Source organism: Musa acuminata, chromosome BXJ2-1 (genome assembly GCF_036884655.1).
Source record: "Musa acuminata AAA Group cultivar baxijiao chromosome BXJ2-1, Cavendish_Baxijiao_AAA, whole genome shotgun sequence".
Classification (NCBI taxonomy): domain Eukaryota; kingdom Viridiplantae; phylum Streptophyta; class Magnoliopsida; order Zingiberales; family Musaceae; genus Musa; species Musa acuminata.
The window spans coordinates 39,442,939-39,470,621 of NC_088338.1; the positions used below are offsets into that span (position 1 = coordinate 39,442,939).

Sequence of the window (27,683 nt, forward strand, 5' to 3'; positions counted from 1 at the left end):
ATGGGCGAGAGTGGCGATGCCAATCATTACAATCATATAGCCTTGACACCCGCTGAGGCGTCCTTGGAATTTAGGCTGCAACATGAAGCCTCGGAATGCTTCGACGACGATGGCCGGCTCAAGAGAACTGGTAAAGGAAACCTGTTTGTGTTTCGTCTTGGTTTACCCTCTCTGTTATCCATGTGCTTCTCACGCTGTCTGCATGCAGGGAACGTATGGACTGCAAGCGCACACATCATAACAGCGGTGATCGGTTCCGGGGTGCTGTCCCTAGCTTGGGCGATGTGCCAGCTCGGATGGGTCGCCGGCCCTGCTGTCATGCTCCTCTTCTCCTTTGTGACGTACTACACATCTGCGCTTCTCGCCGACTGCTACCGCTCCGGCGATCCCCTCACGGGCAAGCGTAACTACACCTACATGGACGCGGTCCAGGCTAATCTCAGTAAGTTCCCTCTCGCATTTTGTTCCTTCCTTCTTCCAAACAAGCGAACAGATCTAGCAACTTGTGTTTTCTTTTGATAAACAGATGGGATTAAGGTCAAGATATGTGGCTACCTCCAGTACCTCAATATTGTTGGAGTCGCCATTGGATACACAATCGCGGCTTCCATTAGCATGGTGTAAGTTGGGAAAGAACTTGCAGTCATGTTCTTCACTCGTTTAGTAGATTTCTTTTGTGTAGTTTGGTCATTTGGATTTCTTGGAGCAGGGCTATAAAGAGGTCGAATTGCTTCCACAAGATTGGGGACGACGGACTCTGCCCAGTAAACAGCAATCCTTACATGATCATGTTCGGCGTTGCGGAGGTTTTCTTGTCTCAGATCCCTGAGTTCGACCAGCTTTGGTGGCTCTCCATCGTGGCCGCCATCATGTCCTTTACGTACTCCTCCATCGGTCTGGCTCTTGGCATCGTCCAAGTGATCCGTAAGCCAATTTACCGTCGCTCTTGCACCGCCCGAGTTCAGCTCATGCCGACTCCGTTTTTTACTTTTGAGCTCCTGTTAACAGAGAATGGAGGATTTAGAGGCCGCCTGACGGGTGTTAGCATCGGCACCGTGAGCCAGATGGACAAGATCTGGCGGATCTTGCAAGCTTTAGGCAACATCGCCTTCGCTTACTCTTATTCCATTATACTTATTGAGATCCAGGTATTAATTCCCTACTCTCGATTCAATCCAACAGTAAAGTTCAGCCGTATCCTTCACTCGCATCGTCGTGCTGGTGTGCGCTCAGGACACGATAAAGGCTCCGCCACCATCGGAAGCAAAGGTGATGAAGAAGGCGACCCTTGTTAGCGTGGCGGTGACCACCATCTTCTACATGCTCTGCGGGTTCATGGGCTACGCCGCGTTCGGAGACTTGGCTCCCGGCAACCTCCTCACCGGATTCGGATTCTACGAACCCTACTGGCTCCTCGACATCGCTAACACCGCCATCGTCATCCACCTCGTCGGCGCCTACCAGGTCTTCTGCCAGCCGCTCTTCGCATTCGTCGAGAAATGGGCTGCCCGGGCGTGGCCGAACTCGGAATTCGTCACCAGAGAGATCCAGGTGCCCATCGCCTCCGGCACATCTTACAAGCTTAACCTCTTCAGACTAACATGGCGCGCCGTGTTCGTGATCGTGACCACCGTCATCTCGATGCTCCTGCCCTTCTTCAACGACGTGGTCGGCTTCCTTGGCGCGATCGGCTTCTGGCCGCTGACCGTGTACTTCCCCATAGAGATGTACATTGTGCAGACGAAGGTCCCGAAGTGGAGCACGAGATGGGTGTGCCTACAACTGCTGAGCTTCGCGTGCCTTATCATCACTATCGCCTCAGCCGCCGGCTCCATCGCCGGAGTAGTAAGCGATCTCAAGGTTTACAGGCCATTCAATTAACGTCTCACGGTCCACACAGAATATGTTGGATTGTTATGATCTACCATTGTTGCTGTTGCTTCTGCTGTTCCGTTTGTGTTGTAATTTGATAGTGAATACATACAAACTGTTGGGCTTCTTATTTTTTAGTTGTCAATGAAATTGATGATAAGAACATAACTTAATATTTGTTATATTCAGTTGGTTGTCATAAGAATATAACCCATGATAAAAATATTTATTCTTTTAGTTGCTAAGGTTGAGTATAAATCCTTGAGTGTTCTATCATCTGTATAATTAATTCAATCCTATTAGTATAAAAATATAATTTAAAAAATTTTATCTACTCATAACAAATGTCATAATTAAAAATTTCCTTGATATATCTAAGATCTCTTTTAATTGTTCCAAAATAATCCTTGCTAGGTCTATGAATAAACCTGGACAGCAAAGTAATTATATATGTGCTGCTTCTCATCTTTTTTTTTTCAATTTCATCATCTAATATAAATTTATTATTTGTATTCTTACAAATTTTTAATAAATCTCTTAACATATTTTTCTTGGTACAAAACAAATTCATTTGCATCTTGAATAATTTTTATTACTTGGGCTTTTATATATATAATTAGTTCATTTAAAATTTTCTTTGTAAAATTATGTTTAAGAAATTAATTGTCGATTCTACTATACCATAGCCTAATGGGATATAAACAGGAATAACCTTTGTATATGAACAAATATTAGAAGATCATAATACGTAGCGGAATTAAATGGAACCACAATCAAATAGAACACCAAGATATACGTGGATAACCCCTTCAATGTGAAGGGTAAAAACCACGGAGCAAACTAGAGATAATCCACTATGAGAATAATGAATATACAAATCTCAATCTCTTGTCCTAAACCCTAGCAACAATCACAAGAGAATAACTAGGATATAAGGATCACGTCATTGTCTACAATATCTAAAACCTCCCCAAGTAATCACAGCAAGAGTCTACTGTAGATTTGATCTAAAATGAGATGAGAACACTACTAGATGATTGAGAACAGTTTGTCCTTGTCTTCTTCCCTTTCTTTCTCTACATTTCTATCTTGTTTTCCTCATATTCTTTGGAATATCGTGGTTGTTTGCTTCTCCCATATTGCTGCCTTATTTATGCCTTTTTCTGCCTCAAAAAACGTAGCCACCACACCCTCCAATGTTAATTAGGGTTAGATTAAAAGGGGGTAAGTTGTGGGATGCCAAGCCCACTATGGGCTACTAAGCCCAACATAGAACTGTAAAATGCTTTCCCAATTTATAGACCTTTTATCTTTCTACCTTTTGATTTCAACACCTTCTGGCTACTTGAAATAAAATTTCCCTTGCAACTTTTCATTCACTAAAATTGATTTAACATTAAATTGATAAACCTACTATCGTTTCTAGGTTGCCTAAGCTAACACTATTTTAATTGTATCAATTCTAGCAATTGGAGTCAAGATTTTTGAAATATCATTATCTAAATTTTGAGCATACCCTTTGATAACTAAATAAGCTTTATATTTTTACAACGAACCATCAATATAAATTTTTGACTTATACACCCAATTGAGTTCAATTTCTTCTTTTTTTCTAAGGGCAATTTTACTAGCTTCCAAGTCTTGTGTTTTTTCATTAGCTTATAGTTTATCATTCATTGCTTATACTCATTCGTTTTTTTTAGCTACAACATCAAAATAAGTAGGTTCTAAAGCAACACTTGCAATCACTAAATTGATATATTTACAAAAAAATATGAAATTTCCTTGGAGGTGTTTTATTATCACTAGAGCGACTAGAATTAGAATCACTCAAAATACAAGATTTAATTGAGGTATTAACAATAGACAATGTATCATATGCCTTTTAGACTTCTTATTCTCCTACAACTATTGAAATTTTAATTATATTAAAATTTTAGACTTCTTCTTCATTAAAAATAATATTACATTTTTTTAGTTGTAATTTGTAGTCAATTCCCCTTATATTTTTATAAAAAATAAAAAAAATAAAAAAAGAATGAATTCACCGCCTCTATCAATATGTCTGAGTTTTAATAAAATAACCATGTTGCTTTTCAATATAAGTTTTGAAATTTTAAAAAACAAAAAAGGCTCAGCATTTTATGTATAATATGCAATTATTCCTTGGTTCTCCAAGGATTTTTTGTACTATTTTTTAAAAATATAAAATTCACAAATAGCATGTTTATTATAATTTTTAGTAAATCAACTATCATATTTTTTTAATTTAACAGTTCTAATCCACTATAATTTAGATCTACATCAGACATTAGCAACCTAACTCTCAAGCCTTGAATCCAAAATCTCGGATTTGCCCACTAATCTATCACCTCAGTAAGATTGTGAGGAAATCAAAAAATTCTTTAAATTATGGTGTCTCTATTAGACCTCTTGCCAATTATGTGAAGAGGTCTAAATGTATTAGAACATGGAAACGGGGCTCAATTGATATCCATTTTGAACCTTGACATGTAAGAAGGAACATAGTTTCTATTTATTAAAAAAAATTCTCTTTTATGAATTTTAGCGGCTATCAGCTCATCATTTCTGCAACTACGGAATGTAAATCAAAGATATATAAGCCATTTAATGGATTTCTACATGCGGATTGAGAGCCCTTTTAATAAAGAAAACGAGGCAAGTATATTTTTTTATTAAAAACGTTAAATATGGACTATTTACAATATTTTTATTTTGACTCTCACAAGCATCATTTTTTCACGATGATTTATGTATTTTTACTTTTTTCATAATATATATATATTAGGGTAATTACATATTAGTTAGTTATCTTTAGCATCTTAGTCCTTATATTTTAGAAATTATATTAATTTTTTTTAACTATGAAAGTGAAACATCTATATCCATTTATCTTAACGTTATTGGTTTTACCAATAAAAATATGAAAATAAATGATAAAAACTAAAATTTAACATTTTAATTGATAATGACGGATGATAATATCGTTGGAGGCCATGAATGGTTGTTGTGTATGAGGAGAACAACAATGAGAGATGAAGACCGCTTGACAACTGCGTTAATATCGACGTAGTTGTTGAGCGATAAAATGGCTACCAATGCAAATGCCTAGTAATTCTTTTGTTGCTTGAAAACTATATTAATACCGACATAAATGTTAAGCGACAAAACGATCGCTCGACAACTGCATCGATATCGATGCAGATGTAAAGCGATCCTCACATCTCGTCATCGCTCTTCTCATCCACAACAACCACCCATGGCTTACAGCGTCATCATTGTCCCAACTACCAACGTCATCCGTTATCATCAACTAGAATGTTAAAATTAATTTTTTATTTTTATTTTCATATTTTCGTTGATAAAATCGATAGGGATAAATAAACTTAGATATTTTATTTTTATAATTAAAAATATTAATATAATTTTTTAAAATATATAGATCGTAATTAATGAGATAATCCTATACTTTATCACTTAATATGGGGGGAGAGTCCAAATATGATCGAATTTAAAATACGGAGACGGCTTGAAACGACGGCGTATCTTTGTCCGATTAAGACCTTGACATTGGGACAATACCGCGCCTTCCCTCGCGAGCCAAAGCGATCGGTCCGATCGATCTCTTCCCCCATACTTCTAACCCTAAAAGTCTCTCATCTTCTTTGCATTAGGATCCCCACCCACCATGGATGACCAGAAAGGGGCCCACGTTAGGGCCTCCTTATCCCTCTCCTCTGTCTCAGCTTCGTCTTTCGCTGCCGCCGCGCCCCCGAAGGAGGAGCTGCTGCCTCCCGTAGGCGGCGGCCAGAGGGTGCGGTTCTCGGTGGATCTCAAGCCCGGGGAGACCACCATCGTTTCCTGGAAGCGGCTGCTTAAGGAGTCCAGTAAAGGGAGCGGGGGTGGATTCCCTCCCAATGCTTCAGCGGCTGACCCACTTCTTGATTCCCTCGCCCAAGCAGGTGGTCCGGTAGGGTTTCCCAGCCTTCGAGAATTTATTATTATTATTGGCTTCTTGTTTGTTTGTTCCTGCAAATTCTAGGGTTTTGCTGATTTAAAAGTTGCTTCCTCCTCTGCCATTTGAGTGTGTAAAATATTTGTTCATTAGGTTATAGTCATGCTCAAAGTGTTTGTAATGTGCTACCTGACATCGATGGCATACACTTTATTTTCTGACTGGTCAATACGCTCAATTGCTATATGCATTTCTTTGTTCTTCAGCTTCTAGATGCTCAATTACTAGTGAATGTCACATCGTTAACATATTAATTAGTTGTCATCGGCTCTTGAATATGACAATGATTGCACTAGTTCACTGCTGAAAGAAGAATGGCCGAATAGATGACTATACTGATAGTAATTAAGTTTCAGCAAAACACCAATACCTGTAGTTGAATGTTTGATGCTGTTATTATGAGCAGTCCAGTGTTGACACTCATATTGCAATTAACTAATGTATCTGAATTATCTAAAGTCATCTGTTACCTATTCGGTTTAGTTCTTGTTTTCAGTTTTTTAATATGTAAATCTTGTGTCCATGCACATTGAAGAATTTAATTGTCTTAGGAGAGTTATGGTTTTTTTTTTTTTGCGGGCAGAACTACTTATGTGCAACCATGCAAAAGCCATGTTTCTTCATTGAGCTTTTTATATCTCCCTATTACATTTCCTCTTATCTATATGCATGAACATAGACATAGCAATGTACCAAATGTGAGAAAATTGATGACCCATGTTTTATAATGTTATTGTGTATTTGCTATCATCCTTGAGAATTCTTTTTAAATTTCTCTAATTGTTGAGTTCAGCCTGCAGCAAATGAATTAGAAGATGCAGTTCCACCTACAAATCGTTTTAGTGCAGTTATTGAGAAGATTGAACGCCTGTATGTGGTATGAACTATGAAGTGCTTTTTTGGTCAAATGGTTTATGAAAAGATTATTGTTATTTTGAATATAAATCTTGTTGGCTTGTGATTTGGTGATTTAGCTAATCTTTAAAGTTCTTTGATACAGGAGCTAATCTTGAAAGTTCTTTGATTCAGGGCAAACAAAGCAGTGATGAAGAACTTGATGATATCCCATGTGACGATCAATATGACACCGAGGATTCTTTTATAGATGATACTGAGTTGGTTAGTGCTGTTTACCTACGTATAAATATTATTGGCATATGGTCAGATTCTATAAGCTATTGATTGCTGGAACTCCTGACTTATTTTTTAAATCCAATGATCTTTGAACCATTGCTATATTACACTAATGAACTTTTTTATTTGCTGTTTTCTAATGAAAGTGCTTGCTAAATTTTTGGAAAAAAAGCAGTATCTTATGAATGCTTTGAATAATTAATCTTTTTCAAGTTTAACTTAAATGCTATTGAAGCTGGGACTGTGAGGAGTGACAAGGATAAAGAGGCTTCAAATTACCTGGATAGGTTTCTTTTTGTGGCTATGATCTCTCTACACTAGAGTAGCTGGAAAGTCAAATATATCAGATTTGTTCTTCACTATGCTGAATCTGTCCTATCAAGAAGCACCTCTACTCTGGACATAGAAAAGAGAAATTTGCTTCTCCAATGTTTCTAAAATTTTCTTGAGAAACCCGAAAATTAAAAAAATGTTGTGAAAATTCTGATTCTTCTGGTAAGTTATGTACATTTTCATTGTTTAGCAGGTTAGTTCTGTTTGGAGGTTGTATGTTTTAAGAGATTCTGAGATCAGTTCCACATGTATCTTCATGGAAACACTTTCTCTTGTGGCCTGATCTCTCTATTCCAATTTTGGTAGTTTAGAGCTGAGTTTCAAAGTTTTCTTTCGATAGTGTGAGAAGCTGCGATGAAGGAGGGGAAGAGAGAGGAGGGAAGAGAAGGGAGAATGCAATGGTGAAGGAAGTGCTCGCTGGAGAAAGATGCTGCCGCTGCTACCGCCATTCACAACCATGGTTTGCCGAAGAAAACACTGGATTTCCTGGATAAGAAGACATGCTGCGATTAGGGCTCGGGTGCGTTGGAGGGGGGGGGGAGGGGGGCATGGTGTTGACACTATTTCATATAGTTCAATCGAACCAGATGACTCACAATTGACTCGACCTAGCTTGATTTGAATCAAGAGGGTGCCTGGCCCGCCCATCACTTGGGCCTAGGCGAGCACCTAGGTTGTGCTCGGTCAAAGTCGCTTGCCTGACCCATCTATCGGGCGCTCGGGCCTCACCTTGCATCGCTTGGGCACCTAGACAAGCGTCCAGGTGATTGGTGACTTCACCAAATGGATCTAATATAGCAAAACAACTGTGAATGAACAATTTATTGTTTATTATGGATCACATGACTTAATTTTTTTATTTTTGCCACCTTTACTTGTTTAACATTTAATTTTATGGGTAATACTATTTTGCAGGATGAATATTTTCAAGTGGACAAAATGTCAACCAAGCACAATGGGTATTTTGTCAACAAAGGAAAGTTAGAGCAGATGTAAGTTTTCTCCACATGGTTCAGTTTTACGATCGCCTTCATATTTCTCTAAGCCAATCACTCTTTTGGTTAGTTGATTAATGCAAAGCTTTTTATTTGTTTTCTACTTTTAGATCAATCTTTCTATTGGTAGGTTTTCTTGTGTTTGTATATGCTTTTTTTTTTCCTTTTTTTCACTAGAATGTTGTCTTCATATTTTCATAGCCATTTTTCTCAACTCCGTTTTATAGCAAGGATAACAATGCTGATTGACAAAGTTAGAATGTGCCATGCTAAAAATTATGGAATTTGCCACGTTGACTAGTTTCATTCATTGTTTCATTTTATTTCTTTTTTCATTGACATTGACATTGTCTTTGACGATAATTTAAGGATAATGTATAATCCATAACAACACTTAGAGTTTGATGAGGGGAATGGTATGATTTACTCCTTTTTTATGGGTTCTTTTTTTCCAAAGTAGTTCCTAACCAAAAGGCTCTTGCTAAAGCTTTATGTCTTTCATTTCTTAATTGATTTGCTATTGACATAGACATGAGCTAACTGAATTTGGGTATTGGAGGTGCCTATTAACACAGCCTTGGTTTTTGGTAAGTTTGGCCTTTTATGATTTAGGTAAACTAGGTTCCAGTTAAAAAAATGTGCTTTTTTCTTGCAAGGGCTGTTGGATTGTGCACATCATAATATTTAATTTTAGCCTACCTCTGTTGGATTGGTATGTAGTTCCATACTTGGTGATATGTTGATTTGCACCAGCTGATATATTTGAAATTATAATAAAAACTGAATACCCAAGCCATATGATCCAATGTTGATGCATGATCAAACAGGTAAACCAGTCAGTACATAACAATCTGAACTCTGCTTGAACCTTGCATTGGCAACAGCCTTGTTCATTTAGCTATTCTTTCTAGAGAATGAATTTAAGTAGCATGCAATAGTTTTGCATATTGGGAGTGCTCCATTGATGGTGGTTGCGGATATTCCAAAATGTGATCTATGATGTTATATCACCATATTTCTTTGGGTTATGTAGCTTGACTGACTGCAGTGATTGCATATATGGTCTACCTAGACATGTATATGTAGCTATGTTCACAACCATGAATAGTCATGTGGTTGCATGTGCAGTTCTCATAAGCAAGAAATATGTTATTGTCTACTGTTATATTGTTTTGATATCATTTAATAATTTGATTATATACGCCTTTGCACATATATTATATCTTTTCACTTGATCTCTTTGCAGTGTTTTTCTTACATTTGATTGTATATATAGCTTTTTGATATTTTAATATTTACTTCATGCGTACCAATTGCCCACATATACATCTGTATTATGTATGTTTTGCCTTGATCTTCTGCATATTGAGGACATTTTAGTAAATTGGTGGTTTGGTTTAAAACAATTTGTAGATGGTAAATTTTATCTAATATGGAAACATCAATTACTGGAGCTGAGTTTCTCTTCTATTTTCTTTGTCTTCTCTTGGAATTACTTTTTCTCGGTAGTGCACGACTAGTGATTGTGCTGGGAGAAGCATCAATTATACTTCATTCTGTTGGTACCATTGGTCGGATATCATGGGCAAACATGTGAGGGAGGCTGCCCTAAGAAAGTGTGGTACTTGGACATCAAGAAAGTCCAACGTATTTAATATAGTTGTATTCTTGCCAAGATATTCTGGTTTGTTTGATTTTTTCTAGCTTCAGTGGCCATTAGCTTTTTTGTTTTATCTCTCTGTATTTTTTAAAAATAGAAATTCACGTTAACCATGTGTTTAGTTGTGGTCTCACCTATGAGTTTTTTTTTTTTTCCTTCAGACAAGATTTTAGAACTGCATGTACTTTTTGACCGTTCACTCTGTCCCTGTGACCAGTGATTTCAATAGGCGCTCGGGCGCTCGCCTAGGCGCTCGGGCGAGGCGAGGCGAGGCCCGAGCGCCTCGCTTCATGTCCAGGCGCCTCACTTCAAAGAGGCGCCGCCTAGGCGCTCGCCCGAGCCCAGGCGTCGGGCGCTTCGGGCGAGCGCCTGGGTTAAACCAGGCGACCGAACCAGATTTTTAGGTCTGGTTCGGTTGTTAGTTGGTTCAATCGAACCAACTAAACCGATATACCCCCAACCCTAACCTGCCGCCGCTACCGCTGCCGATCCCGATCCCGATCGCGATCTCGCTGCTCGTCGCTCCTGCTCCCGCTACCGCTGCTCGCCGCTGTCGCTGCTCGCGCCTCCCGCGAGCCTTCCCGCTGCTCGCGCCTCCCGCGAGCCCTCTCGCTGCTCGCGCCTCCCGCGAGCCTTCCCGTTGCTCGCGCCTCTCTCGAGCCCTCCCGCTGCTCGCGCCTCCCGCGAGCCCTCTCGCTGCTCGCGCCTCCCGCGAGCCCTCTCGCTGCTCGCGCCTCCTGCGAGCCCTCCCGCAAGCCTTCCCGCTGCTCGCGCCTCCCTCGAGCCCTCCCGCTGCTCGCGCCTCCCGCGAGCCCTCTCGCTGCTCGTGCCTTCCGCTCCCTTTCCCTTTCCCGCTGTCGCTGCCGTCGCTCGCCGCTGCTGTTGCCGCCGCTCGCCGCTGTTGCTGCCTCCGCTCGCCGCTGCTTCCTCGATGATTAATTTTTTGTTAATAGATTAATAATATATTATTTTGATTTTAATGTTGTTAATTTTTATTTATTTGAAATTATTAATTATATTATATATTTTTATATTTTAGCGCCTCGCTTCGCTCGGGCGAGCGCCTGGGCGAGCGCCTAGCGCCTCGGGCGTTTGTGGACCTTGGCGCCTTTTGGCGCCTAGCGCTTTTTAAATCACTGCCTGTGACAGTATCATCTAGTGCAATTTTGTTTGTAAACAATCAAACAACAATTCTAAGTGTTCTATTTGATCTTCCTTGTAATAGTGAGCCTAGCACGTCACTTAAGGAGGCACCAAGCAAAAGAAGAAGAAACGACTCCACAAAACTGCATGGTGATGGTAATGTCCTTGTTCCCAGTGGCCCTGTAAATGTTGACAATATGCACATCAAGGATGCTGCTAGGAATGCACCAGAGGTAGGAAGGAAACCAAAGCCTGGAAAAATTTATGCAACATATGGTGTTGGTGAACATTACAGTGAAGAAGGCAGACATATAAAATATAAATCAAAAGGCACTACAACAGCCTACAAAAGTAAATCTTCTGATTTCACCATCAAATCAGAAAAACAATCAACCAAGGTATCTGATTCCTTGCAATCAATCATGAGAGTGCCGTATAAGGATGGTTTTTTGCGACCTTTGGAACTAAAGTGTCTTGATAAGCATAAAGATGTAGTACTTGCTTTAAAAAATACTGGCCACAGGTCAAGAGCATGTGATTCATTTGGTCCCTTGTACCAAGTATCCTGCAATGAAGGTCACATGGAATTTCAGTCAAAAAAATTGCTACATAGTGATGCTGGAGAAGTATATGCTACAATTCGAAGTAAGGAGAGATATGGCTCCGGTGATTTTCTTGCTATGAATTCTCCTGGGAGTGCCCATCCTATGCATGAAGCAGTGAGTTTTCTTCTTTACAAGTACTTTTGAGTTGTTACGTATTATGTTTGTTATACACTTTATGTTAAGAAATTACTTCTTTTAAACTTGCTTTGTATTAGTTTTAAGTGTTTTAATTTTTTATTAGTTAAGGAACTCTATTCGGTGTCAATCTGAAATTTTAAATTCTAGTTAAACCAATCTGTTGTCTATAAAATACGTCATATGTGATAATATCTTTATAATATCAATTTTACAATCCTGTTAATTGCTGATAGCTGCAGATATTATAGATGTACATGAAGTAAATGACCTCACAGTAATTCTAAACTAGTAATATTATTATATGTTATGATTATCTTTCTAAATATATATGGCTGTGAACAGATGTTTTGAGTCTTTTGACAACTAAAAAATTACTAAAATCAGTATCCGTAGTAATGGTACAAATCCACAATGGATGGTTTGAAATGAAAATTCCTATTTCTTCCTTTTGTTTGAAGTTGTTGATAGGATCATGAAATAAACTGAAACAAATAGATAAATTTGCAGCCTTTAGGTTACTCATCTGCCTTCACTGTGACCTGCTTCTTTGTATAAAGAGCTAATCCTCCTATCTACATTTTCTTCCATTTTCCTCTTTTCACAAAGAAAATAATAACTCTTGAATCTAATAATGTATGTATTTAAAGAGGCATGTTTTGGTACCTGCATATCTCCACTCAAGATCATGCACATGAAGAAAACTGCTCTTGGAAGGATTGCTGTGGTTCTTTGAATGCCATTTTCTTTCTTTACAAGACCAATGAAGTCCTATCTCTAGTCTTATACTTGTGTTATGTGCTCTTCTTAGCTTTGATCTGACTAGTCAACATTGACCGTGAAGTAGTTATAAATTGAATGACTATTTATTGTTCTCTTGTCAGAATATATTCATTACTGGAGCAAGAATTCTACAATGTGCCTGTTTGCTGTAACTTATAGTGAGTCAGTCAGTTAGGGGAAGAATTATGGATCTTATTAATATCTTAATGGGCTAAATCTATCATGTTTCCCTCCCAAAAGGGTAAGAATTTGAAAGGAACTAATATAAGATGTTGGCATGCTTGTAGCTGCTGCTAAAAGTTGACCCATATATTATTCTATGTCTTCAGGGACATTTATCTTTATCAACATGGGCAACCTGCAATGACAACCCCCTCCCCCCAATAGAATTCCTGAAAGATTAATATTTTGCACACACTAGCAACTGTGATAAATTATGATGCTCCTATTAGCTCTTTGGATCTGTCCTTTGGAACAAGTGAATTAGTTCTTACATGACTGCCTATGTAGTTATCTTCTATCATTGTTTGGGTACAGTTTGGAACTTTGGATGGAGGCTGGAGCAATTTATTATTATGATAAATAGAAGCAAGTGGTTTCTTTTGTTTGTTGACCCTTCAGTTGGATATAGTTCCTGTTATTCATCATCTGAGAATGACAATGTTCTTCTCTATGTGCTCTGTTCAACGATTTTATGTTGCTATTTGATCTTATCTACTGCAGCAGCATCTGTCCACAAGGGCGAAAGGAAGTTCCTCTGTCAGGCCTAAAGGGACCACACTTGAACGAGCCATCTGTGACCTCGAAAAGATAGTGGCTGAGTGTTATGTCTCTGAGAATATCAGTTTGCTTTTTTGTTAACAAGAATCTTCCTTATTTGTAATTAGTTATTAATTTGAAATTATCTTTATAGGTAGACCACCAAGTCTTGATGTTCAGGAGGTGGATCTGGCATTTCAAGGCACTAAGAGGAGACTTCCGAAGGAAGTAAAGCAGAAGCTTGCTAAAGTTGCAAGATTATCGGTATTACTGAGTAACCCTTATTTTTTATTGCTGCTTAGTGATTGACCTAATGATCTGCACAGCTATCATCGGGCTGTGTACTCAAAACCTATGACTTTATGTTTCTTACTTTGATGCCTACACTTACTACTGAAATATTTTCCAACAGTTTGATATACTTCAGTCTTCTGCAAGGCACCTGGAGTTAGTAGCCTTTACTTTAGAATAACAGGACTTTCTAAGAAATCTTTGCGTTGAACTTGAAAAGCATAATTCATGTTATGACTTAAGAGTGGTTTATCAAATGGGAATGCAAAACCAGTCGTAGTAGTCGGTACGGTTCAATCGGTATCTATCATTCCGACTGCCAACCGAGATGCAGTCCGCCACCATTTCAGGCAGTCTGGTTCAAATTATGCTAGAACTCCTACCCAATCCTGGTGCACCAGTTGAAATGTGGTTATCACTATAGATGATTCGTTGGATTGACTCAATACGCTACCACTACTGCTACCACTGCCATACTGTGAGTCCCCCCGACTGATGTCTCATCGCTTCCTCATTTGTGTTGGTACTCCAAGGAAGCCTGTATGAGAGCTGTGAGGTCTGGGTCAACATCATTGTTGTGACCTTGTACTCATCATAGACTTGTGGCTTTGTAGAACACTTACCAAATTCCTCCAGTTGGCCTTCCCCTGCAGCTGCAATGCTTTTCAGGTATCAAAGTTCTTCTTGGAGGGCCCTTCTTATCTTTTGAGAAACTTATATGCATTTTGCAACATTGGGAGATCCATCGGCCACATGTTGCTTCAAATGGATTAATCCTCCACTCCTATTGATATAATTGTAATGGATGCATTGCCAATGATGGCATTTCCCCAAGTGACAAGCATGCTACCATGCCAGATTGTGAGATTATTGCTTTGGGGCTATTTTCCTATGAAGAAGTTGTCAAATTATAACCAGATCCCCAAATTCATAATCCTACCAAAATGAGGACTTGATCCACACAGATCCAGGCTTGATTCACAAAGATCGTACTGGCCATACCGTACCGAACTGGCCAAATTCTCATTCCATGGGTAAAAGTAGTCAAATAAGACTGGCTTACATTTGTTCATTGAGGTTCAGTTGAGTTATTAAAGTAGAAGCTTTCAACTATTATTGATCCATCTGAAGAAAAGCAATTCAAGTATAATAAAAAATGTTATATAGTTGATGGAGAAACTAAGAAGTGAAAATTAAGTTTATGAGGCTATGAAAATGGCACCAGAATGCTCTTGGATCTTACCCATAAATATATAAGAAATAAAGATTTAAGATGTAATTGCATCAATTTCTAGGTCTCACATTGCAAGATCTCCAAATCTGCTCTATACCACACTTTTGTTTCTCACTAGGTTTTTCTTGCTTTTTCGTCATTGTCCTTGACTTCCCTTATAATGAAATTGAGAATAATTTCAGGCATTCTTGCATAAATTTTTGAGAGATTTATAAGAAATAAATAGTCAAAATACGATTACAATCTTTGGCGATTTGATGATGGTTTTTAGGCACAACCGACCTAATTGCATCCTTCTATTTTTATGTTATGTTTTTTGCAAGGTCTGCATCTTCACTTGTGGCGGTCCCCTAGTCCATGCCCGGACTAGTATCGGGACATGTCGTGAACCTTTGGGGGAGGTTGAGGGAAGGAAGAAGAACTAGGAAAAGAGGAAGAAGGAAGAGGAGGATGGTTGAAGATGAGGATGAGGGGAAGGAAGAAGGAAAAAAAACAAGACAACGAGAGGAGGGATGGTGAGCCACGAGTGGCGAGCGTCTGCCATGCGAGCGATGGTTGTACGAGTAACGAGTTGCGGTTATGAGAGTGACAAGCAATGGCCATGCAACTCGTGCGGCTCATGAGCATGAGGAGTTGTGGAACTATAACTAAAAGGGGGTAAAACTGTTTATATATATATATATATTTATATATAAATAATATTTGAACCATTAGATTTCTCAGTTTGGGCTGGTCTGTGTACAGATTGGCGGTCAGATTGTTACTTTTGCGTGTTTGTCTGCAAAGGGTCAGACTCCCGAAAACCTCTTATGGTTCTTTAAGGACCTATAAAAGAGAAGACGGGTTAAAGAAAGCGTTTAACTCGAGATTCACAAGTAACCATTTCATCAAACATTTGATAGACAATGCAAATTACAAACATGGACTTCGCAAGCTCTGAACGGTTATGAGACAAAGGGCCTAAGGTGGTTTGCCACAGCCTAAAGTCCCCGTAAGTGCTCACATGACACTATTGTAGAACAACACAGCGAACTAGCCTTAGACACTATCCCAAAGGCCCATCCAGTCATGTGCCACCCGAGTAGCTCTTGGGTGCTATATTGGCTGACACTCCGCACCACTTTACGGAGCTAGAAAACCCTCAAAATGACTGTCTAGATGGTTTGTTTCTAGGTAGTTTTACCTTTGCATGATGACTGCACACAACCTACGTTTACAAGCCTGAAACGACTATAAAAGCCAACCAAACATGAACAAAACCGAAAGATATGGGCATACATGAGTATTACATCAAACACTCTATTTATAATTTTATCCATGACATTCTCCCCAACTTATTCCTTCGACATCCTCGTTAAAGCCTTTGCGGATGCTGCATCTTCTCGCTACACTCTACTGCTGTTGATGAGTAGTTGAACTTTGATCCGCTACGCTGCTTAAACTTTCCAATGCTTTGACTCTGGTGTGGGGTCGGTCGAGTTGTGCTGATCCTTGTTGGTTCTTGCGGATCCTTTAGATAAAGTAAATGACTTTTCTTGTTATGCGTCAATATCTCAAACGTTTCATGTTGCTTGAACTAGGTGAATGCTTTTTAGAGCTCTAATGAGCATTGCCTCACAAACTTTGGAGTTTTTGGGGTCTTTCCTCCATAAAATTTGCCCATCGAATCTTCTTCTATTTAGTTATCGCCTCTAAGTAGGTTTGCACCACTTCTGCTTTCGATTGACATTCTGTTGGGAAATGAAGCGAACAATTTACTTTCGATAGAACCGATCACTATTGATGAGGATTTAACAACTGTTGTTTTCTATTAAGTTTTTTGAAGGGTTTTTGAACCTGTGTAGAGCTTCTCTACTGGGTAAATAAGAGAACTAGGTTACTCGGTTTTGCCCATTCTCTCAAGAGTTGAGAAGGCAAAGGTTACTCGACTTTGCTCGCCTCCTAGAGGGTTGTATTCTATGCATTGAGTTGGTTACTAGCCTTCGTCTACTTTTTTCTTGCACTTCTGAAGCACTCGAAGTGTTTGCACTCCTTGTGTTGAGTTAGCTACTACGATTTGCCTTCTCATTGCCATCGAACTTCTGGAATGCAAGAAGTTTTGCTCGAAAAAAGCAAAATTTCTCCCCAACTTGGAGCAAGTCTCTAATAGTTTTGGTCGCATCTAGGATTATACCATCATCTTCATTATTTTTGTCGCCTACTCTTTTGAGTATAAAAGATACAACACCGTGTACTGCTTACTTCATCCTTTAGTCAAGCATTCCTGCGTCGACCTAAAGTCCTTCATTTTCGAGTATTTTGATGAGAAGCCTGTTGACATTGGTCTTACGAAGTTCCCAGGCCTCCATCCTTCAGCCTTGCTTCAGTGCTTGGAGTTTGCATCTACATTCTTTACCTCCTCGGTCCCTTTTGTGACCAAACACTCTCCCTTCATATGAGCAAGGGATCAATGACTCCACGAAAGTCCCACCTTTGTGGTACCATGGCACTATAATGCCCATGGCCCTACTATCCGTTGCCTCGCACCTGTGTTCTTTTCTTCGTGATTGGTAGATCTGCCTTTATGACATCGTGACACTCTTCCGAGTTCATCTCTATTCTAGCCAATGCTCAGTTTTGAGTAGCTGAGTCCCTCTGGACTCGTCGTCGCTTTCTCGCCCTTTTCAACCACTTGCTTCAACACATTTGTGTTCTTCCAGCAGTTTCCCTTGGTTGATGGAAAGATAGATTGCAACTCCTATCATCCTATGCATGGTTTCAGCCATTATGTTGCAGGGCTCGCGTCGATTCTGTTCTCCCTAGCTTTATTGGTAGCAATGTTCGTTTACTTGTCTTTGTCCTTTGACTTGCCGGGCTTCCTTAAGCGAATATGAGCCTTGGAGTAGTCTAACTCTCTAACCGCTTTAATCATACCTTTGTATGATTAAGCCCCCCCATGGGACTCACTAGAACTTGCACTCGAAATTCTCCCTCGATGGTGTATAGCCCCCATATGTTGATGACCAAGGTTTTCATCCGATGCAAAATTCGATTCACGCACGGAAGAACCGCCTCTACAGTATCATGACATTCACTCCTTGAATCCATAGCCCTTTTTATCGTCATGTTGTTCACCGAAGTGGAGCTCCCAATAGCTTCCAATCATTCCTTCGTATGACCAAATCCCTCACGGGACTTCTCTTGTGTGTCTCGTATTGTCTCGAACTGTTCCACCACGATTCGCTACACTATGTGTTGCCTCTTGGTGACATCTCCATTATATATGATCTTTGTGGGATGAATTCGGACTGCAATCTCTCTATGTGTAGCCTCTGCCAGCACATTGTAGGGCCTCCGTCATCTCTGATTGTATTCGCTCCTTTAGCAACGAACCTTCGTCCACCCACTCTTGGGTCACACTCGGACGAAGCATAGCTCTAGGATAGTCCGTCACCCAACAGCTCTCGAAGTCCACTGACTTCGTTGAAATTGGTGCGCTATTGTCTGGATCCTAGGCCTTTGTCCCCATAGCATACTCTCCGTTGTGCATTGTTTCCATCACGACAACTTGAATGGTAGCACTGTGGCATATTCTTCAAAAGTACCCGCCTTTGCGTCCTCTTGCCTCGTGCCAAGGCCTTCTGACCCCAACTTTGCCTCTGCTAGTTGAGCTGCCTTAGTTCCTTCGTCAAATGCTTTGTCGAGATGAGGTGCATGTGTCTCGAAGCTCCTTTCATCTTGGGCACCATGAAGGATAAGTCCACTCCATTAGAATGAGGGACCTATGGAACGACATGTTCCTGCTCTTGCCTCTGTAAGAGTTCATGTCCTTGACCTTTGGCCAAGGAAAGCTTCGTGCCTATGTTCCATGTTCCGTCTTCTATGTCGACTCCCTTCGTGCGACTTTGGCACTTCACCAAGTGCCACCGAAGTTGCTCCGTCCCTTGGTTTGCATTGAGTTGATGGTGGCTCTCCCATGCATCATTATACGAGTTAGCTCTCCATTGAGTTCGATTTCCACATTGGCTCCAAGTGTGTCTTCGTTTGGTGTTGCCTTGGGTCGGTGCCCCACTTGATCTCACAATGCATCCACCAACGCATTACCTCATGCGAGATTATGCGATGACTCATTGTCACTTGCTCAATTCGTTAAGCTTTGTGGAGTTACTGTCTTGAGGTACTCCTCAACATGTGCGATCTGTTGCACATGATTCTCCCTCTGGAGAACCGAGATTTATCTCTCTTGGATATATGTCCCGTTGAAATAACTTTCCTCTTCGCATTATTTCCTCTGGAAGTTTCAAAGACCGCCATCCCCTTAAACTACTTCGTTTTGCTGAACAAGTTGTTCATTGTTCTACCCCTGTGAACGCACTTGCTAAATTACGACTCTCCGCCAATACAACCTCCGCTGCAACCCTCAATGCCTAGTAACATGCTGAACTTGTTGCACACTTCAGCCTCCTACGGACGTATCCTTCCCATGCCGAAGAGAGTTTCAATGCTCCATAGCGTCGAGTTTCGGTCGCCTTGGGATGGCCATGGATAATCTATTGTCCGCATACAAGCCCTTGCACGAGTACTAAAATTTTCAAGTTAGCAATTCCCTCACCTTTGTGAGCTTTGCACAATTCTTTCGGTCATTGAGCAACCCATCCCACCTTGCACAGTCTCATCCTTTGCCAAGCACCCCGCTTGCCTTGAGCACCGTCAAATTTAGTTGCTAACGTCGAGCCATAGCTCGAACTCAGCCATCCCAATCTTTGTGTGCTACGCGCTCTTTCTAGCTTGATTGTCCTCGTGGTGTCTCTCACGCGAAAGGTTGGTCATTCCTCTGAATGCCAATCTTGGATGTCGGCTCCTCTGAGCGACTCCTTTCCTTACACCTCAACGCTCATTTCCCCTAAATGATCGCACGTACTAGTTGCCCTCAATGTAGCCTCGTTAGGTCCCTCATGTTTGCATGCCAAGTGTTTCTAAGTGTGCTTGTCCTACTCTGATACCATCTATCATGAACTTAGCTAGTTTTACTTAAGTCGTGCAATAGTGATTTAAAAAGCGCTAGACACCATGGTCTAAAAATGCTCGAGGCGTTAGGTGCTTGCATAGACGCTTGCTCGAGCGAAGCGAGGCACTCTAAAATATTAAAATATAAAAAATATATAATATAATTAAAAATATAATTATTTAAATAAAAAATTATTAAATTAAAAATATATTATTAATAGTATATTACTTAAGTTAGAGGGAAAAAATTTCTCTAAAATATTAAAATATAAAAATATATAATATAATTAAAAATATAATTATTTAAATTAAAATATGATATTAAATTAAAAATATACTGTTAACAGTATATTACTTAAAGTTAGAGGGGAAAAAAAAAGTTAATAATAACAAAGGGAGATAGCAGCAACGGCGGGGGATTAGTTTAAGATAGTTACGATAGCGTTGTGAACAACAGCAACATCGATAGCAACGATGGAAGCTGTGGACAGCAGCAGCGGCAGCGAGGGAAGTTGCAGACAGTAGCAGTGACAGCGTCGAAAGCTGTGGACAGTAGTAGCAGCTACGGCAAAAGTTGCGGACAACAGCGGCGGCAACGGCGGAAGTTGCAGACAACAACAGCGCAAGCGATAAAAGCTTCAGACGACATCTGTTAGTGGTGGAGGAACCTGCGGTCCTCTCCCTCGACAGTGGAAGGAAGCGAAAGCGGAAGGAAGCTACTAGGGCCGTCAAACTCGTTCGTCGACAATAGAGGAAGGCTTGGCCCGCTATGTCTGCGGCGGAGGTAGAAGCAACGCTAGGGTTCCTCGGGGTCGCACGAGCATGAAGCATGGCTTTTGAGGTAAGAAACTACGAATTGAACTAACCTTAAACCGATTTGGTTTGCTTAATTGAATTGGGTGCTCACTCAAAGTGCCCAATGCCTATGTGCGGGCGAGCGCCCAGGCGGCGCCTCATTTAAGCGCGTTGCCTGGTGCGCACACGAGGCGCTTGGGCCTCGCCTCGCCTCGCCCGAGCGCTTAGGCAAGCGCCCGCGCGTTAATTTAAATCACTGTCGTGTAGCATCTTTGCATGTCCGTCCACAAGGGGTCAGCATCCTTGAAATCTCTTATGGTCCCTTGAGGATCTGCAAAAGGGAAGATGGGTTAGAGAAAGCATTTAACTCGGGATATACAAGCAACCATTTCAGCAAACACCTGATAGACAATGCAAATTACAAATATGGACTTCACAAGCTCTGAACGGTCGTGCGACAAAGGGTCCAAGGTGGTCCGCCGCGGCCCAAAGTCTGCGCAAGTGCCCACATGACACTGTTGCAGAACAACGCAGCGAACCAGCCCTATACACTACCCCAAAGGCTCATCCAGCCATGTGCCACCAGGATACCTATTGGGTGCTGTACTGACTGACACTCTGTACCACTCTACGGAGCTAGAAACCCAAAATGGCTTCCTGGATGTTTTGTTTCTGGGCAGTTTTGCCTTTGCACGATGATTGCACATAACCTACATTTACAAACTTGAAACAACCATAAAAGCTAACCAAACTGGGGCTGCCAAGCCTACTGCAAGCCAACTACATGCTATGCAAAGTATGAACAAAACCGAAAGATACAGACATACATGAGTAGTACATCAAACACCTGTTTACAGCTTTGTCCGTGACAGAATGGGTAAATATAACTTATTAGTCAAACCTCTTACTTTTCAGTGTATCAATTATAATGCTGTAGAACACTGACCTGCATTCGAATACTTGATTTTTTTGCTCTTCCCTTATGCACTCCCCATAAAGTATGTTTTGGATTGTACCTTCAATCTGTACAAAAATAGCTTCTACCAAATGTATTTTGGCCAGGATTTAGAGATTTCTTGTCTCCTAGTTATGATTTGACAAACACTTAGCTTTGCCTATTGAATTTTTGGCAACATAAAAGCAAATAACGCCCATTGTTATTGCAGGCAAGCCAAGGTAACATTTCTGAAGATGAGCTGGTTGATCGGCTTATGGGTATTCTAGGTCACCTAGTACAGCGCAGGACATTAAAGGTAACATTTTAGAAAATCTAAGCCTTGTTTTTGACTGTTTATCAGGAGCTAAAGTTTGCTCATCTATTATATCTAGATTATGCTAGTCATGAAACTTCATCTTGCATTTTCTGTGCGATAATATGGCATCATTTAATAGGTTTCCCATACAGTGGACATACAAAGATCTATGCTGATAATATTATTGATATTTATTCAAACATTTGGGTAGTTATTCTTTCAAGAAGCAACTGAATTTTGTTTGGTTGTTTTATACTCACAATTATCTCTTTCCTCATTAATTCATAGCCAGATGAATGGGTTTGCCAATTAGGGGTGCCTCACATGGTACAGTTGAATTAGTAACTTCCATAGCCCACTTTGCCCTCTTTTCCTTTAAGATCACTCGAGTAATGAAGGCTTACATTATTGCTGTCACTTTTGCCAATATAGAGATCATTTTTTTGAGAAAAGTTGGTCTTGATAGTTTGACAAGCAAATCCACTTCTGTCAATGAAGTTCTAATTCCTAAGGGATAAAATTGGTTGAAAAAAAATGCTATTTTTCATCTTCAAGAATTTTTTTAGACTCTTTTTACATGGATAAAATAAGTTACAAAATTGAAAATTGCTTTATCAAAATTTCCGTGTTGGACTAATTATCATTCCCTGAACTCAAAGGATAAGCTGGATGTTTACAAAGGATTTTTCTCCTTAACATAATGCTAGGCCTTTAGTGTACACATAAGAGAAGACACCTAACCTCAACACTAACATAGAAGAAACATATTTGTAGCCTTGATTAATATTACCTTAATATATATTGTCTTGGATGTGGGAAAAGTTCTGTTCTACAAATTACTTCTCTACTGTGTCATGTAGGGTCAAGTGAACTATCACAAATGACTAACGCATGCTTGTTAGAAACATCTTGAAGATAGTCAAGCTTTCAGCATGGAACAATCATGAATTGACTGATGTGAAACATGAATGTGATCTAACAGTAGTCACTCATGATATTGGAATGTTTCTGTCATACTTGGATTAGGAAAAAGTCTCCTTACTGCATCTGAAAACAACATGTGCCAATAAAATTTTACTTGGAAGTCCTTTTGTTTGCTTTAAAAGCTAAAAAATTGAAAATGCTGCGATGATTTTCTACTGCAAGAAAAGATTTGCTAAGGGAATTATGACAGTGGTTGTATATGATATCATTTGAATACCATAGAATGTGTAAATTGGTACTCCAAATTTTCAACATTCCTTTGTTTACGAGCCTGTGGATAATTAGAATTACTGCCGCAGACTAATAGATACAAGGAACTAAATACTGTTGGATCGTTCTATACAACCGGTATTTTCTGGTCTGACCAAGGACCAGTACTGGTTGGTATTAAATTTTTTATTTTTATTTTTCTTGTGATACTGGATGACATCCTGTATTGTACTGGTCAGTTTCCCAAATCAGTATCCGAGATAGATTTAATTCTTTTAGCAAAAACTTCTGCATTTATCAATGAAATAGCAAAACATTTGTCACATGGGACAAACAAAAGCTAATAATGCATTGCTGTTGGCATGTCATTGTACAATTATTAGAAATGAAATCTTAGTCAAAATAGAAATTAATAACTCAATGTTTTTGGTCATTTTACGTTTTATTTTATGATTTTACTGTTAGCAGTCCACTTTATTTAGTTAAAGGCTTCAAAATACTTCTAATATACATTGTGATCTTACAAAGTGCATAAAGAGTTTTGGTCAAAATATATTTGGAAACTTATTTTGTAGATCTAGTTAATATGGTTGCAATGCTGTTGATAGTAATAATTAATAAAAGATAAAATAGGTACTTTTGTTTTTAAAAAAATAATCATGTTGATGAGATAATTTATGGAGTTTTTCTTTTATATTTTTGTTATGTGCCATCACAAAGATTTAGCTGGAGATGGTGCCGGCTTTTTCTTTGTTGTTGATGGATATTATATGGTTGTATGCATGGTCTGATGTATGGCCCGAAATGGTCCGAAGTGAGTGGAATGCTCTTGTTATTAGTGAAATATACTAATCATATATTGTTATTAGTATGTACAATAGCCTAGATAATTTTTCATCCTTATAACCTAAACTTCTTTTTCATTTATGTCTTAGATATACTTTATTTTTATCTAAATATACTTTATATATGGAGAATTTAGGAGAAAAAGACTCTTAAGGTGAATTTAGGAGAAAAGAACATCGGTGCATACTGTTCCACCTATATTTGCACGAGACAACATGCCTTGATTGTATGTAGTATTTTGGTTTACTTCTAAGGTTTCTGCCATTTCTGTTTCCTACAGTCTAATAGTTGATATTTCTTGCTGTAGAGAAATATGAGAGTGATGGTTGAATTAGGTCTTTCAGCAAAACAGCAGAAAGCTGATAGATTCCATCAAGTAAAAGGGGCAGCCACTGAGATGATCAGAGCACGTGTTTCTCAGTTGAAGTCCAAGGTATGCTTATCATGTTAATGGAACCATATTTCATTGACTGGTTGACAAGCTAATTGAATCTGGTTTATTTTTAGAAGTCCACTTCAGCTATTGCCTTTTCATTTCTTATGATGTCTTTCTGTGACAGTTACCTGAGCTACAAGATGGTTCAGCTGATAATTTTCAGAAAATTAATAATGATGAAAAAAGAGTTTTGAAAGGAAGATATAGTATGGATTCTGCTCTAGAAGACAAGATCTGTGATCTCTATGATCTTTATGTTGAGGTACCAAATGTAACTAATATCTCAAGGATATTTTGTATCAAGATGAAATCTGGAAACCTATTTTCCAATGGGAAGAGAGGATTTTGGTTGAGGAGAGCATTTTGAGATGATATGTTCTCTAGAACTGGATCTTCTTAAGGCATTGTTAGAAACAATTGGCTTTTAATTTTGGAGTCTCGTCTTATACTTTATCATTTTCTTTTGCGGATCAGAAGTTAAATGCTGACAGTCCAATAGAGTCTAGGCATCTTATGTAGATGTATTTGGTAAATGTCTTTATCTATGTTCTCTGTTTCAGGGAATGGATGAAGACAAAGGCCCTCAAAGCAGGAAGCTCTATGTAGAGGTAGTGTTACTAGTTCAAGGCTTCTCTTGATTTGATGTTTTATTATACTTTTTGTTTCTTGATATATTTTTAGTAAAAGTCTACTTTTAGAAACTTTGTAGCTTTCAATAAAATTTGTTTCGTATGTTTAAGAATTTTCTGTTTAATCAGAATTTTGATTTTACTGGAAAAGTTTCTCTTGATACAGATTATCAGTCTCTCTTTGTACTCAGGAGTTTGATTTTCTTCCTGTATGCATTTGTTTTCGGTTGGTTACTGTCAATGAGACCCAGCTAGTTTATCATTTATTTTGCCTATAGGTCAAATCATCAATTGAAAGTAAAGTTTAATAATGTCATTTTCTTTTTTGCTTATTTTCATCTTTAAGCTACTTTATTTTTATTTTTTTTATTTACATGTTTATTCCTACATTCCAGCTTGCAGAACTGTGGCCCAGTGGTTACATGGATGATGTTGGAATTAAAGATGCCATTCAGAGATCAAAGGAAAGGAAAAGAGCAATTTATAGTCACAATAAGGTCTTGATATCCCTATTGTATCTATGTGACTTTATGCATCTAGTTCTTTTATTGAGCTAAACTTTGTGTTATTTAATTAGCATGTTCTCTGTGTAAGCTTCTTTATATGTAATGATTTGCACATCTCTCTCATCTAGATTCTGGATTCCATTTAATTTTCAATCTTTGACATTCTTATTTAGTTTTACTAAAATGTTGTCACAGTAAAATCTTAAATGTCAACATTTTTGTCTTGTATAATTAGCATTTAACACTAACTCATGCTTTAAATTGTTATGGAAGTTGCGAGTGAGATCATATATCTGAAATTTTGGTCTTGATAAAATTAATGATATTTATGTTTTGAGAACGATAAATGTTGTCAGTAATGCCAACTAAAACTTGATTGATCATCTGATAGTCTTGAAACAGCCTGGGCTTCTTTTCACATGGATAATTTCTTCTTTTGGGTTCTATCCTTAAAGCCTTGATAAATACTATGGAATATGAAAATTGATATCTTTGGTATTTAGGTCCAGGTATATTGTAAACTTCTGGTTTCTCATTTTGCTTGTGTATTCCACTTGGTGCTCCCACTAGTGCCGGGCAATTCCATTCCCCGGGAAAGTGTTACATCACTTTCCTGATTCCTTTTGCTTGGAAACAGCAGCATGCACTAAATTGAACATATACCTTTTCTTGCTAAATACTGGTCAAAGTAATGGATAATAATCTTTTTGTCGAGCTATTATAGATGTGATTATAAGAAGGTGCTAGTCAATAGAGCTGCCAATCTCATTCTTGACTAGCGATTGTGTGATAAAGATTTTGTTAATTGCTAATGAATTTTACAACTTGTAGATTCCTTTCCATATGATTAGTTAATTGTGTAATCTGATACAAGAAATTGGGTTTTTTTTATGGTGTCAAACATATGTACCACGTTAATCACCAATTTTTTTGAACTAATCTGTGAACATTTTTGCTGGGGCGCTGCACAATTTTAATCTTATTTTCAGAAGTCACATTTAAAAATGAAAAGTTACAATTAGCAATGTAAAGTTACAAGTAATGAAAACTCTCTTTCCTAAGCCTGGGATATTATAGTAATTAGCAATGTTATTCTGACATCTAATTTATTTCAGTTCCAGAGGTTTCCAATTTGTTACGAGGATTGACACAAAGCAGGGTCTTTCTTGTAGCTCTACTTTCGTTGATGCTTATGTTTATCCTGATTTTGTTACAATTGTGGTTTCGATGCTTTGGAATATGCATGTAATATATCATTCTCATTTACTTTGCTTAGGTTCACAATGAAGAGAGGATCAAGAGGAGAAAGTTGGCTTCCACAGTGAGAGTGGCTGAGACTAATCCAGCTGCTCAATTACAAGCCAGACAAGAGAAGCCAGTTCCAATCGTTGATTCCACTGCTCAGTTTCTTGCTCCCTTGGAGAAGCTAGGTTGCAATCGAACTGCTGCTACAACAGGCCGATCAATGGATTGTATCCCACCTACCAATTCTGGACACCATGTATCAAAAAAGCCCAACAAGGTTAGAGCTGTTAAAGTGAGCACAAACTCTGAGGACACAAGCAAAGCTTCCATGAAGAAATTGAAAAAGTTAGAACCTGAGTTGGCTGAAACTCAGGTTCATTCCCAGAGAGTTCCTATTCAGCTTGTCACTGAGAAACAAAATTTCCCAAGCTTCTGGATGACACAAGCCTGAGTCACCAGCCCGAACTGGTGTTGAACTATTAAGTGCTTCAGGTTCTGACGAGCCAAGCTGATTTGTTGCAGCTTACACTTACAAAAGTAATATGCTAGTTTAGGTTTTAGTTGATTTCTTCTGTTTCTTTATTGTATGACCTTAAATCTGAATCCTAGTCTTCTTAATCTTTCCCACCAACCAATCCCTTTGTGTATTACAATTTGATCGTCTTTTGATAGATGCGCCATCCTTTTCCTCCATTTAACAGTTATTCAACAAGTAGCTACCCCCTCATAAGCATTTGCTTTCATGAGCTGCAACATGTACATGTTCTTATATCTCTCTATGGGAGCTGGTTTTCCTGTGTAACTGTCAGCAAA

The 27,683-nt window shown here is 39.0% G+C and overlaps 2 protein-coding genes across 6 annotated transcripts; both read left to right on the forward strand.

Annotated features, from left to right (window-relative positions):
* On the forward strand, window positions 1–1,881 carry LOC104000646 (amino acid permease 3-like). Its single transcript, XM_009422742.2, has 6 exons — window positions 1–130; window positions 209–442; window positions 527–620; window positions 710–924; window positions 1,009–1,148; window positions 1,234–1,881. Exons 1-6 carry the CDS (start codon window positions 1–3, stop codon window positions 1,879–1,881), a joined length of 1,461 nt encoding a protein of 486 aa, XP_009421017.2.
* A 3,554-nt stretch (window positions 1,882–5,435) lies between these two features.
* LOC135599192 (ubinuclein-1-like) lies at window positions 5,436–27,613 on the forward strand. Of its 5 annotated transcripts, none has more exons than XM_065094040.1 (14): window positions 5,436–5,863; window positions 6,702–6,785; window positions 6,938–7,027; window positions 8,291–8,367; window positions 11,256–11,892; window positions 13,423–13,519; window positions 13,610–13,719; window positions 21,928–22,014; window positions 24,191–24,280; window positions 24,362–24,487; window positions 24,615–24,752; window positions 25,051–25,098; window positions 25,515–25,616; window positions 26,902–27,613. In XM_065094040.1, exons 1-14 carry the CDS (start codon window positions 5,582–5,584, stop codon window positions 27,319–27,321), a joined length of 2,388 nt encoding a protein of 795 aa, XP_064950112.1. In that variant the 5' UTR covers window positions 5,436–5,581; the 3' UTR covers window positions 27,322–27,613. The 5 variants fall into 5 exon arrangements, with proteins under 5 accessions (XP_064950112.1, XP_064950111.1, XP_064950114.1 ...); XM_065094039.1 differs by having other exon boundaries at window positions 5,437–5,863; window positions 13,420–13,519; XM_065094042.1 differs by lacking the exon at window positions 24,615–24,752 and having other exon boundaries at window positions 5,437–5,863; window positions 13,420–13,519.
* Window positions 27,614–27,683: the final 70 nt, after the last annotated feature.